General features: G+C 44.6%; 1 protein-coding gene across 1 annotated transcript in view; it reads left to right on the forward strand.

The window, feature by feature from the left end:
- The first annotated feature begins 13,095 nt into the window (after window positions 1-13,095).
- Window positions 13,096-14,547, forward strand: part of LOC140208011 (NACHT, LRR and PYD domains-containing protein 3-like) — a 33,330-nt gene continuing 31,878 nt past the window's right edge. Inside the window, exon 1 of the mRNA XM_072276543.1 lies at window positions 13,096-13,275. Within this exon, the coding sequence (XP_072132644.1) occupies window positions 13,096-13,275 (180 nt within the window). The remainder of the gene's footprint in view (window positions 13,276-14,547) is intronic.

Raw genomic sequence — 14,547 nt, forward strand, 5'->3', positions numbered from 1 at the left:
AGGAGACCAGGCATCACCTATGGAAAAGAGCAAACAGTCGGAGATTCGGACCAAGAACCTTCCTGAGACTAATTTTCTTATTTTTATTTGTCTTCGTAACTTTTTGTTCAAATTTAAAACGTGTTCCTTTGGAAAACAGTAGGATAGATATTAGCCCATCGCTAATCCATACCATGAATTAAATAATAGGTGTCATAAGGAAATAACTCCCATTAGCGTTCGAAAACTAAATAAGCAAGAAAGAGAAAATAAAATTTACATCTGTAAGATCAAAACTACCGAACTCAATTCCTGAGAGCTGACAAACCCCAAGATCTAAAGGGCATCGGTCCACCGATGTGGTGGAAATTTATTTTATTCGAATACTCACTCGACCACGTGCCTAGGTATATAGTTCATAAATAAACTATATTTGTGAATGTTAACTAAAAGGTTAGTAAAGATAAGAAAGAAGAGAAACACGAAAAGGCCCATTATAATTAAACAGTCAAATGTGCACAAGTTGGAGCTCAATTCGCCGATCCTCAGTCGATCTCGGCACCTATCTCCATCTAATCACGGTTTCCTCATCGCGTCGCATCCAACGACCGCTCCTCTCCAGCGTCTTTTCTGTTCATCTCCCTCCAAACAACGGAGTCAGCTCACATTCCAAAGCACCTGCTATTTTTCAAGAAAACTCAGACACTGCTTCTACAGAAAGAGCATTACGTTAGCGGTGATACCTTTCTCATGGTGTTACACTAAGGAGAGAGAATCTGGACCATAGCCCTGCACAGTCCTCCGATCCACGCACCTATGTATAAGCCCATAAGACATCGGAGCAGAATTTGGCCATTTGGCCCCATAGACTTTGCTCCGCCACTCAATCCTGCCTGATCCTTTACCCCTCCTCCTCAGCCCAAACTCCACGGCCTTCTCCCCGTAACCTTTGCTGTCGCGTCCAGTCAAGAACCTCTCAATCTCTGCCTAAAGTACACGCAGGGACCTGGCCTCCATAGCTGTCTATAGTATTAAATTCCACATATACACCACACTCTGGCTAAAGTAATGTATCCGGATCTCTGTTTTGAATAAACGCCTCTCTCTCTTGAGGCCGTGCACTCTTGTCCTATCTAAATTTCTCTTCAATGTTGAAACTCAACCGGCATCCAACCCTTCCGCTGACAGCTCTTTCCCCAAACTCACCAACCTTGATTGAAAAAGCTACCCTCATGATCCCTTTAAACTCTTCACCTTTTGTGTTTTAATTCTGCGCCTCTCTATCACGTCTGCCTTCATTCTTCTACGCTCTTGGGAGTAAAATTCCAGCCTATTAAACTTTTCCAATAATTCATGTCCTCAATTCCTGGCGATAAACTTGTAAATTCACTCAGCACTCTTTCAGTCTTACTGTCATCTTTCCTGGTGACCAAAACTCACACACTACTGCAAATTAGACCTTACAACCTCTTATGCAACTTCAACATCACATCCTTACTCTTGTCCTCAATACTGTGAGTTATGAAAGCCAACGAACATATGAGGAGATGGAACATTTGCTTTTATTTCGGAGAGGCGTTTGAGGAAAGGAACAACGACACCTTCCTCTATTTATATAGGACCACATTGAGAGTCCAACTTTCAACAATGTTGCAATTTATCGGGACTAAAACTTTTACCTAATTTTTTTATCTATCTGTCTTGGACTGAATTAAGATCACCAAACACCGTCCAGGCTTGCCACGCTTGTTCAATGAAATCCGCGTGAAAATTCTCGCGCCGAAACGTCGACTGTTTACTCTTGTCCATGGATACTGCCTGGTCCGCTGGGTTCCTCCAGTGTCTTCTGTGTGTTGCGTGAAGAGCTGAGATAGTGGCTGCCAGTATGTTCATTGTCTGAATACAGGTGGGGGGAGGGGGGGAGGGTGTAATTAAACAGCGCAAATCAGTATTGTATTAGACAGCTTGCATAAGGAGGTTGGGGTGAGGACGGAGTCTGGAGCGAATGCTAACCGTCACAAACTCTTCTCGGGCTTCCAGCTGATTTGATACCGTTTTTTTTTAACCAGTCGAGCCACACCACCCGCTCTGCGTGTCTTCCTATCCTTTCAATACAACGTGTAACCTTGGACATTCAGCTCTCAACTACAAACATCCTTCAGACATGATTTAGTGGTGTTCACAACATCATGCCTGCCAATAAAGCAATGTCCCCTTGGATTCCATGCCTCTTTACTCTCTCAAGTAGCCTTGCACGGAGTACCTTATCAAATTCCTTGTTGAAATCGATATGCACCACATCTACTGCCCTATCTTCATCAATGCATTTAGTCACATCCTCAAAAAATTCAATCAGGTTCGTCAGGCACTACCTGCCATTGAACAAGCTATGCTGACTATTCCTAATCATATTATACGTCTCCAAATGTTCATAAATCCTGCCGCTCAGGATCTTCTCCATCAACTTACTAACCACTGAAGTAAGACTCACCGGTCTATAATTTCCTGGGCTATCTCTACTCCCTTTCCTGAATAAGGGAACAACATCCGCAACCTTCCAATTCTCCGGAACTGCTCCCGTTCCCATTGTTGATGCAAAGATCATCGCCCAAGTCTGAACAGTCTCCTTGCTTGCCTCCCAGATTAGCTTGGGGTACATCCCGTCCAGTCCCGGTGACTTATCCAACTTAATGCTTTCCAAAAGCTCCAGCAAATCCTCTTTCTTAATATCTATATGTTCAAGCTTTTCAGGGCGCTACAAGTCATCCCTACAATCGCCAAGATCATTCTCCATAGTGAATACTAAAGCAAAGTATTCATTAAGTACCTCTGCTGTCTCTTCCGGTTCGATACACACTTTTCCACTATCACACTTGATTGTTGCTATTCTCTCACTTCTTATCTGCTTGTTCTTCACATACTTGTTGAATGGTTTGAGGTTCTCCTTAATACTGGCCTCCCAGGCCTTCTCATGGCACCTTCTGGCTCTCCTAATTTCCCTCTTCAGCTCCTTCCTGCTCGCCTTATAATCATCCAGATCTCTATCATTACCGAGTAATAAATAAATCATTACTCTATCATATCAAATGTCTTCTGAAAATCCAAGTAAAGGACATCTACTGTCTCTCTTTTGTCCACCCTGCTTGTTACGTCGTCAAAGAACTCTAACAGATTTGTCAGGCTAGATTTCCCTTGACAGAAATCATGCTGACTTTGACTATTTTATCATTCATCCCCAGATACGAGAAACATCATTCTTCATAATGAACACCAACACATTCCCAACTACTGAGGCTCGGCTAACTAGCCTATCAATTCCTTCTTTTTTTCGCCTTCCTCCCTTGTTAATCAGTGCAGTAACATTTGCAATTTTTCAGTCCTCTGGAACGAGACCTGTCACCCACGGACCTCAGGCACACTGCTAGTGTTTTCCACAGTGAAGTATGATGTAAAGTACTCATGGTGTTCATCTTCCATTTCTTCGACCCCAGTACTACTTTACCAGCATCATTTTTCCAGTATCTAATATCAGCTCTCACCTCCCTTATACTCTTCATGTAACTGAGACACAAACTTTTGGTATCCTGCTTTATATATTGGCTAGTTTTCCCTCTCATTTAAACTTTTCCCTTCTTATGTCGTTTTGCTTACCTTCTGTTGTATTTGAAACCCTAGATTCCTTAGATTCAAATTGTGAAATAAAGTGGATTAGTATTCATGTTAAAGATCTAAAAACCGGTGTAGGTTGAAGTATTCTATCGTCCTCCATCATCCAATGTTGATTATTTAAAGGAACTGGATTTGTCTCTCTCAAAAATCCCTCAATCAGCATTTTTTGGCTTCCTGGAGATTTTTAATTTGCTTAGTGTGGTTTGGGACAGCAGTATTGTCCGCCAAGGGGGCAGCTATATAGCAGTCAGTAAACTAATGATTGATCTTGTAGCTGATTTTAATTTGACACAAATTGTTATACATCCAACTAGAGAAAGTAACATACTGGACTTTGTTGTGTCAAATCCAGCTTTAGTTGTGAATCACCATGTCACTGTAGGGATTAGTGACCATGATGTTGTTGTTGTGAATGCAAAGCTTAGTGTGAAATTAATTAAATTCTCAAAAGGAGAATATTTCTCTAAAGGACAGCATATTTTAGTGGAATTGCAAAACTTGTTAGTGATTTTGACTGGTCACTAACGAAGGAATATTTAGCATCGGTCAGTATTGATACTCTTTGACCTAACTTCCAAGCGGTCCTTCAGGCAGAAATTGACAAGTATGTCACCTCTGAAATGAGCTCTTCTGGGTTCAACTTACCATGGGTCAACCAGTCCACCCGGCGTGCTATACGTAGAAAGCAAAGACTCTATAATAAAGCTAGGAAATCCGGTCATTATGAAGACTGGCAAAAGTTTAAATCCTTGTGCCGACTTATTGATAGAAATATCAGGTTAGCTTACCATCAGTATGTTAATGAGGTAATAGCTGAGATCTTAAAGAGTGTCAACACCAGACCCTTCTGGAGCTTGATTAAATCTACAATGCAAGAAGTTTTTGACATTTCTTCTCTGTTATCCGGGGGCCCCGCTATATCTCTTGATGCAGACAAAGCACAAACACATAACCAGCAGTTTTGCTTTGTGCTTACAAGGGAACATTTGAATGAACTCCCCACTTTAGACCCCCGCAATACCCCAGACTTGCCAGATCTCATTATAACTGTAACAGGCGATAAGAAACTTCTTGAGGAATTACAGCTTAAGAAAGCACCAGGATCTGATCAAACACCAGCTATGATTCTAAAGAGTGTGCCTCCAGTCTAGCTCCAGTTTTGCAAAATATATTGCAGAAGTCTATTGCTACAGGGACATTGCCAGACGATCAGTTGAAAGCGAATGTCGTTCCAATTTGTAAGAAGAGCGAGCGTACACACCTGGGAAATTACAGACCGCTTTCACTCACTTCCATCCCTTGTAAAATTCTTGAACATATTATTCACCGTTACATTGTGGACCACCTAGACAGACACAATGTTCTTCCTCACCATCAGCATGGATTCCGACAGGGCAGATCTTGTGACACGCAACTTGCAGGGTTGATCAACGACTTAGCAAAGATTCTTGACAATAGAAGACAAGCAGACTTGATCACACTCGACTTCAGTAAGGCATTTGGCACGGTCCCCCACCAAAGATTGCTACGTAAGCTTGAACATGTGGGCATTAACACCAGCCTTCCACATTGGTTAAGCATGTTCCTTACCAACAGACAGCAACGTAATACAATCTTATTAATATTTCAAAAAAAACAGTCGCCAAGTCAAAATGTTGAACGAGCAGTTAAAAATACTTACATAAAATAATAAAAGAGAAAAAAAAATCTTAACATAAAAGCATAATAAACATCTATACTCCAAAGAATATATATACTGGTATAATCCAACCAAGAATGAAAGTTCCCGAACTTTAAAGGCAAATCTACACATTAGTTTTAAGCTAATAGTCAACTACATTCAAACATGAGAAAGCAGTAAATTTATTAAACAGTTGAAATCTAGTCAAGATCTTCAAGAAATTGACGTGCCTCCGTCACCGATTTAAACCATTTACGCGCAGGACATGACAACGCAGGGTAATATTTCCTTTGGTATAATTCCGACATCACTGACTTAAAAAGAGACCTCTCTTGTAACAGCTCTGGACTAAAATCTTCTACTAAAACGAAATTTGAGATCCCCGAGCTCAGCCACTCCTTTCCGACGTGCAACTCGAATTAAATGATCCTTAGTATGCACGTAGTGGAATCGTAGAACAACGGCTCTGGGTTTTAAATCTTTCGGAGGATTAACCCTTAAAGAGCGATGAGCGTCGTCGAGTATAAGGGGATTAGAAAACACTTCAGTACCGAATACCTCCATTAAAAATTGAGCAAAATACTTGGTGGGATCGCCACTTCCCACATCCTCACGAAGTCCTATAATCCGTAGATTCTGTCTGCGACTGCGATTTTTCAAGTCAATAATCTTGATTTTACATTCTTCCAGCGTTTGTGTGGTCGAAATTAATTTCTTCTCCAACGAGCTCAATCTGCGGTCTCTTTGTCTGCCATTTTCATCAAAATCCGAAATTAGTTGCTGTTGCTTTTCATTCTCACGCTTAAGTGCTCCGAATTGATCTTCAATATTATTTAACTTTATCTCGAGATTAGAGAATCTTTTATCAAATATATCAAGTTTGTCATCTAAAAGCGTGGATACAGCTTCCGAAGTCAGTTGTGCCTGCTTAGGCTGTTAGACTGTTTAGGGTCGCCTGCTTCTTCTATATTTCCATTGTCGGCTTCCTTGCTCTCAGTAAGTCTCCTTTTCCCTCTGGTTGTCATTTCCATGAATTAAAAGTCAAAATTCAAGCATACAAAAATATTGTAAACATTTCAATGTGAATACTAAACGGGTGGTAAATAAATGAAAAAAAAAAGAACGGAGCAAATTCAAGGGCGAATTACTCCATCTAGTGCTTCAAGAGAGTCCCGGAGTGAAGACAAAACTAAAGAATGTGGGCATTATATTTGTGCAGCTTTGTTCAGGCCGTCACAAGCATCTTGTAATCAGTCAATAGTTCTTCATAATTTCAAGTTAAAGGAGAAAATGCTGGAAACCTTCAGCAGATCAGGCAACATCGCTTCTGATAATGGGTCTTCTACAGTTTCTCTTTCCACAGATCCAATCTGATGTGCTGAATTTCCAGCAACTAATTTCAATTTGAAATGAAGTCTACAGGAAATGTGACGGCCAATTGTGCTGGTCAAAATCTCATTTAACAATAAGATAATGATAACATGTGTTCAGCTTAGCTGCCGGAGACAATGTGAAGCCTATCCCTGCCTGCTGGTGACCCACGCCCAGGTTTTCCAGCCCAATATCTGGCCCAGTCAGAGGACTATCAGGTTCCCATTCTGCCATAGGTTGATGCAGCAGTACTCACAACGCGCTCGAGGAACTCAGCAGGTCGGGCAGCATCCCCGGAGGCGGTACCAAGAGGGAGGTGGTAGGCAGCTGGAGGATGGGGTAGAGTGACATAGGGATAGGGGAATGGAGGGGGAGGGAATTACCGGAAGTTGGAGAATTCTATGTTCATACCAAGGGGATGGAGACTACCTAGACGGTATGTGAGGTGTTGCTTCTCCAACCTGAGTTTAGCCTCATCATGGCAGTAGAGGAGGCCATGTATGGACATATCTGAATGGGAGTGGGAAACAGAATTGAAGTGGATGGCTACTGGGAGATCCTGTCTGTTTTGGCAGACGGAGCGGAGGTGCTCGACGAAGCGGTCTCCTAATCTGCGTCGGGTTTCACCGATGTAGAGGAGGCCGCACCGGGAGCACCGGATGCAATAGATGACCCCAACAGACTCACAAGTGAAGTATTGCCTCACTTGGAAGTACTGTTTGAGGCCCTGAATGTTGGCAAGAGAGGAGGTGTAGGGACAGGTGTAGCACTTATGCTTACAGGGATAAGTGCCGCGTGGCAGATCCGTGGGGAGGGACGTGTGGACCAGGGAGTCGCGGAGGGACCGATTCCTGCGGAAGGCGGAGAGAGGTGGAGAGGTAAAGATGTGCTTAGTGGTGGGGTCCTGTTGAAGTTGGCGGAAGTTGCGGAGGATAATGTGTTGGATCCGGAGGCTAGTGGGGTGGTAGGTGAGGACAAGGTCTGTCCCTGTTGTGGTTGCGGGAGGATGGGGTGAGGGCCGAAGTGCGGGAAATGGAGGAGATGCGGGTGAGGGCATCATTGATGTGGTAGAAGGGAAACCACGATTCTTAAAGAAAGAGGACATTTGAGATGTCCTGGAACAGAAAACCTCATCCTCAGAGCAGATGCGGCGGAGACGGAGGAACTGGGAATAGGGAATGGCATTTTTGCATGTGGTGGGGTGGGAAGAGGTATAGTTGAGGTAGTTTTGAGAGTCATTGGGCTTGTAGAAGATGTAGATGTACACCTCTACTCTTGTCACCATTCAGGGCCCCGAACAATCCTTCCAAGTAAGGCAACACTTCACTTGTAAGTTTGTTGGGGTCATCTGTTGCATCAGGTGCTCCCGGTGCGGCGTCGTCTACTTCGGTGAAACCTGACGCAGATTGGGGGACCGCTTCGTCGAGCACCTCCACTCCGTCCGCCACAAGATATCCAGGTAGCCACCCACTTCAACTCTGTTTCCCATTCCCATTCAGATATGTCCATACATGGCCTCCTCTGCTGCCATGAAGAGGTTAAACTCAGGTGGGAGGAGCAACACCTCATATACCGTCTAAGTAGTCTCCAGCCCCTTGGTATGAACATAGGATTCTCCAACTTCCTGTAATTCCCTCCCCCTCCCTTCCCCTATCTCTATGTCACTCTGCCCCCTCCCACAGCTGCCTACCACTTCCCTCTTGGTTCTGCCTCCTTCTATTACCCATTGTGTTTTCCCCTATTCCTTCTTCACCTTTCCTGCTTATCACCTCCCTCCTTCCCCTCCCCCACCCCTTTGTCTTTCACCTTACTGGTTTTTCACCTGGAATCTACCAGCCTTCTCCTTCCCACCCTCCCCCCACCTTCTTTAGAGGGCCTCCGCCCCTTCCCCGTACAGTACTGACGAAGGGTTCCGGCCCGAAACGTCGACCGACCTTCTCCACGGATGCTGCCCGACTTGCTGAGATCCTCCAGCGCGTTGCGAGTGCTGCTTTGACCCCAGCATCTGCATCTTATTTTGTGTTTTGATGCAGCAGTGTTAGTTTTTGAACTCTGAATGGCCGACACACTGCAGCATTTTACTGCTAACAAGAAGTCCTGGGAAAATCGGTGCTTCGTCCATTATCCTGAGATGTAAACTCCGGGAATATGGAAGTGTCAGTACTTGGAATTTGGCCCAGGTCAGTACTTCTGTAGATGGGGCTGGATGTTCCTCCTTCCACAATGAATCAGATGTCCCAGGTTGCTGGGCATTGGTTGTGGGGAAATCCCCGATGTGGGAATGATGTGCCAGTTTTCTGGGGTCGGTAATGGCACGTTCAGCTGTGTCACCCTATCACAGATTTTGACCCTGGTAAAATGGATCTGGGCATCGAGCTGCTGGGGCTTATGAGGTGTTGAGCGAATATTTCTGGTCTGGGATCAGATGTTTGTTTCTGGAGTTCCTTTGAAAGCAATGACTGCTAATCTGAGGAGAGGATGAGATCCCATTCCATCCTTCACTGGAAGAAGCTGTGATTAAATCGTTGGAAGAGTAGAATTGGACACAGGGGTTCAGTGTTCCAACCATGTTTGGAAATTTCCCCTCACTATCACCAGTCTGTTAGTCAATGGTTCTGGGCCTGTGCACAGTGGAGTTCAGAGAGACTGTGGGTGGAGGGGGGGGGGGTGGAGATGTATGGTTAACTAAACCTACCAATTGTTGAAAAGCCTGGATACAGTGGACATGGAGAGGATGTTTCCATTAGACGGAGAGTCTGGGATCTGACAGCACAGTCTCAGAATACAGAAGCTTCCCTTTGAAATTGAGATGAGGAGAATAACTTAAGTAAAGGGTGGCTGATCTGTGGAATTTGTTGCCACAGATAGTGGTTGAGGCTGCCATTTGGGTATATTTATGCAGAGATTAATATATATGTGATTGCTAAGTAGCTTCAGGGTTACGGGAGGAATATGGTGTTGGAATAAATCTCAGCCATGGTTGAATGCTGGGGCAGACTCAATGGACTGAGTCACCTAACTCTATTCCTGTGTCTTATGTCCGACCATGACTGAATGATGACTCCTTGGTATCCGATACCAGGTTTTGTGACATGCCAGGGCACAGATTTGTTCACTGCGATCATTATATTTGTCTTCAACGTTTAAAATTTAGTGTTTTGTTTTTTGGAACATTGAGCGGAAATGTTCTCCTTTATATTGCTAACGTGCTTCATTATCTCTCTGGTTAAAGTTAGACCTGTGGTGAGAGGTTTATTTGAAGAAAGTCCCACAACTGGAAGTGAATCACAATTAAAGACGAGGGAACAGCAACAAGTGAACCTACCGGAGGACTGAGAGCATCAACTGGAGAAAACCCTTCTGACTCAGAGTTTTTCATTGATTCAGTCAGGTGAGCTTGGTGAGTTTTATTTTCTCAAACACTGGTCCTTTAGATAGTGCATACCTACACAAAAGAAGATAGAAAATAGTTGGAATGAGACTGAATGTGCCCAGAAGTACCAGTTATGCCTCTGTCAGACCAGTTATAATCACTCCAGATCTGCTAATGTGTTGTCAGTCTCCCAGCTGTTTAAAGTCACTCATATTCCCTCAGTGTTCGTTCATTTCAAGGTCTTGCATCTTGTGAAGTAGCTTTTGGTCACCTCTCAGTGGGGAGATGGAAACGAAGGGGAGAGTTTATACTTATTGTCATTCAAAAAATAATTCTTTGAACTTACTTGCTGCAAACTTGCTTGGACTTATCTCCTTGGAGTGATGGAGAATGAGAGGTGACCTGATAGAGGTGTATAAAATGATGAGAGGCATTGATGGTGTGGATAGCCAGAGGTATTAGCAGAGATATTCACCACTCTGGTGGGCAAACACCGGCAGATGGTTGACCTGCAAGTGGGGCCAATTGTTTGGGCAAAGTGGATTGGAGTGGTGTTGGGGGACAAGGATGGGCTGGTCTTGTGTCTTATTGCATGACCAGATGGACTGGATGGGCTGAGTGGCCTGTTCCTGTTCCTGTTGTCTGTGTGTTTAATGAGAAAGAATAACCAGACCCTTCTTGAGTCTGCAGGATTTCCCAGTGGGTGTAGTAAGGTCCGGTGCTTGGAGCCCAGTTGTTCCCAAACTGTCAACAATTTGTTTGAGGAACCAAATTCAAAATTTCCAACGCTATTCTTGAAAGAAATGTGTATTTATACATTGTTAATGACATAAAACTGGTATTTCTATATTGAAAATGACACAGAATTGTGCAAATTATGTTCCATGTGTTATCTGAATGTACTTGCCTGTGATGTTGCTGCAAGTCAGTGTTTCTCTGTACCTGTATCTCCCTGTACATGCGCACTTGTCAATAAATTCAACAGGACCTGAGAAAACTCTGACATTTGATTAGTGATTATCATCTCGGTAGGTCAATTATAAAGAGATAGCAGTGTCGATGAGCACGTTCATCGCTCCCTGAAAGTGGCTACACAGATTGACAGGGTGGTTAAGAAGGCAAATGACATGCCTGTCTTTATTGGTCGTAATTTTTAAATATTCAAAATTCAGGAACTTATGCTGCAGCTTCATAAAGCGTGAGTTAGGTCACATCTGGGGTATTTAATGCATTTCTGGTTGCCTCATTCCAGGAAGGATGTTAATGGCCCTGGAGAGGGTGCAGAGCAGGTTTACCAGGATATTGCCTGAATTTGAGGGCATGAGCTATAACGAGAGGTTGGACAAACTTGGTTTATTTTCTCTAGAGTGGTACAGACTGGGGTGAGAAGATGGAGGTTCATAAGTTTACAAGATGTATAGATAGAGTAGACAGAGAATAACTTTATACCCGTGGTAGAAATGTCTAAATCAAGATGCATACATTTAAAGTGAGAGGGGGTAGTTTGAAAGGAGATGTGAGGGGGAAGTGTTTTTTTTTACAGAGTCGTGGGTTGCTGGAATGTGCTGCCTGGTGTGATGATAGCGGCAGATACATCGGGGACTTTTAAGAGATGTTTACATAGACAAATGAATGTGAGGGAAAACAGTGTAGAGGTATTAGTTTAGATGGCAATTTGATTAATTGAATATTTTGAGCACAACATTGTGGGCCGAGGGGTCTGTTCCACTGCTGTACTGTTCTATGTTCTGTGTTTCTTGTCGAAATATTTCGGGGTTACGGAGGCAAAATAAGTGAGTGGGAACAACGGGTCAGCTGGAGCCCAATGTGGGAAATGTGAGATCACCCACTTCAGTAGGAGAAGCAGAAACACACACAGAGTGTGTTTAAACAGAGAAGGACCGAGGTGCAGTGGGTAGGGAGGAAGGTCAAAGGAACATTGCATTTATTGGAAGAGTTACTGGGTATAAGAGTGAAGATGACTTTCACAGTTACTTGAGCTTCGCTGAGATTGTACCGGGAATATGGTGTAAAATCCCGCTCCCCACACTAACACGGGTTATACAGACCAAAGAACAAACTGCTGGAGGAACTCAGTGGGTCGGGCAGCATCTGTGGAGGGAAATGGACCGTCAACATTTCGGGCCGAGACCCTCCCTCTGGACTGAGAGTGGACGGGAAATAGTCAGAGAAAAGAGGTGAGGGGTGGGGATGGGGCAAGAGCTGGGGAGTGAGAGGTGGATCCAGGTGAGGGGGAGGTGGGAAGGTGGAAATAGTGACAGGGGTGGGAGGTGAGTGGTTGGGGCAACACGGAGCTGCAGAAGATGGAAATTAATTCCATAGAGGGTTAACAAAGAGGTTAGAGAGTAGTTGTTATAGAAAGTGCAATGAAGATTCACCAGACTGATCCCTGGAATGGTGGGTCATCATATGAAGAAAGATCAAATGTGATAACCCTTTCATTTAGAGAATCGAGGACTGAGAGGTGAACACATTGAAATGCACAACATCATTACCGGTTGAACCAGGGATCCCAGTCTCTGAAAATGGTGTGGACTGTCCGGGACTGAGATGAAGGGAAATATCTCCACTCCAAGGGTGGTGAGTGTCTGTAAATCCCCACCACAGAGGCCGGTGAAGACTCAGTGCTCATCCTCACATAAAGCAGATGTGTGGATCGGGCAGCGTGTGAGGAGCGAGGAGCAGAGTCACTGGTTCAGGAGGGAGACCCTCCACCCACCACCTGATCCTGTTTCGGTTCTCTTTTTACCGCAGATCGGCAGCATCTGCAGGATTGTTTCTGAGGCCCTGCCCCCGCTCTATGACGCGTGATCACTTCGCGCATGCTCAGTCCTGCGATGGCAGTGATTTTTTTTTGTGGTTGGATGGGGCGTATTGTGTGTGGTGTTGGGATCAGGAGAGCGACCTTGCCCCCTGGGGCGGGGAGCCGGAGAAAAGAACATTCTCCGTGAGGAGAGACCAATGAGATCCCGTCGGTGAGAATTGAGGCTGGTCTGGAGCAATGTTGGTCAGTGACTCCCGTTATTTCCCTGAACAGCCGGCCTCCTCCCCCCGCCCCATCACCTCACTTCCCGGACAGAACAAGCTAGGTGGGTGCGGGTTGTTTAACCTTCACACCAAACCTCCTGAGATGAGCGCTGCTCAGCCCCTGGTGCTGTGGTCCAGGGAGCGGGATGAGATGGTGAGGCTGGAGCAGACAAACGTTCCTCATGTGTTAACCCGCTCATTCCTGGAATCATTCTAGTGAATCTTCTCTGAAGATACATATCAACAATCTCTCTCCTACCGTTGTCTTCCCTGTGAAGTATTTTGTCTCACTGGGTATTTCTGAAATCGGTGTTTGATACCTCGAACTACCAGAGGATTTATTCAATGCAACACAAGGTAGGATAAAGACAGCCATTAAAATGCCATTACAATTTTAGTTTCAACGTTACCAAATGTCCGCTGTGTTAATCTTTGTCAGAAGGAGACTCGTGAGCAGATGTAACAGACTGATAGTGGGGTGGGGAGGATACTGTGAGCGTTGACTGTATCAATTGCATTATCCTTGCATTGCAATGAAGAGAAAACTAATAAATGTCGGCATTACATTTGCGCAACTTTGTTCAGGCCATCACAAACATCTTGTAATCAGTCAATAGTTGAGCATCATTTAAAGTAAAAAGAGAAAATGCTGGAAATATTCAGCAGATCGGGCAGCATCTTGGGCAGTCCCAGTTCTGATATTGGGTCTTCCACAGTTTCGCTTTCCACACATCCAATCTGATATACCGAGTTTCCAGCACTTTATTTTCAATTTTATATTAGAAACACTTTATTCCTGTTAGCCTACAGGGAATGTGATGGCAAGTTGTGCTGGGCAAGATCTCATTTAACAATAAGATTCATTACTCCAGATCTGCAGCCAGATCTGAATCCACTGTAAGGACATTTATATCTCACAAGAGGCTGTTCGAACCCGTGTACCTCTCTGATGCAGAGGTCATTGACACCCCACCGGCATCGCAATCTGCACTCACAGCCTATGACTGTGACAGCTATTCCCAGACTCTGGGGCTCTGTAACAAACACAGCAAGTTAACAGCAAGATTAAACAGTGATTAATATGAAAAAAAACAATTGTTACTGAAAGGGGACACGAGCTGAGCTGTCTGATCCTTTGTTTACAACTTAATTTGTCCCGTGTCCATACTCCCTGGGTCATGCTGCATCCGATAACGCTTAGTACCCCAACCTCCCTCTACACTGCCAATCGCCCACATCCCTCCCACCATTCAGCCCACACCCGCACACGTAGACAGATCCCCTTCACCCACATCCACCCTCCTGGCTTGGGGACCGACAACTAACTGACCCCACAATCCTGGCTCAGCGCAAAATCAGGGCTACAAGACCGGAGAGCTCGGAGCCTGTGTCTGTCCGGCAGAGCTCGGTCCAAGCCCTTTCCCAC

This window comes from Mobula birostris, chromosome 13, assembly GCF_030028105.1.
Source record: "Mobula birostris isolate sMobBir1 chromosome 13, sMobBir1.hap1, whole genome shotgun sequence".
In the NCBI taxonomy this organism is placed as follows: Eukaryota; Metazoa; Chordata; class Chondrichthyes; order Myliobatiformes; family Myliobatidae; genus Mobula; species Mobula birostris.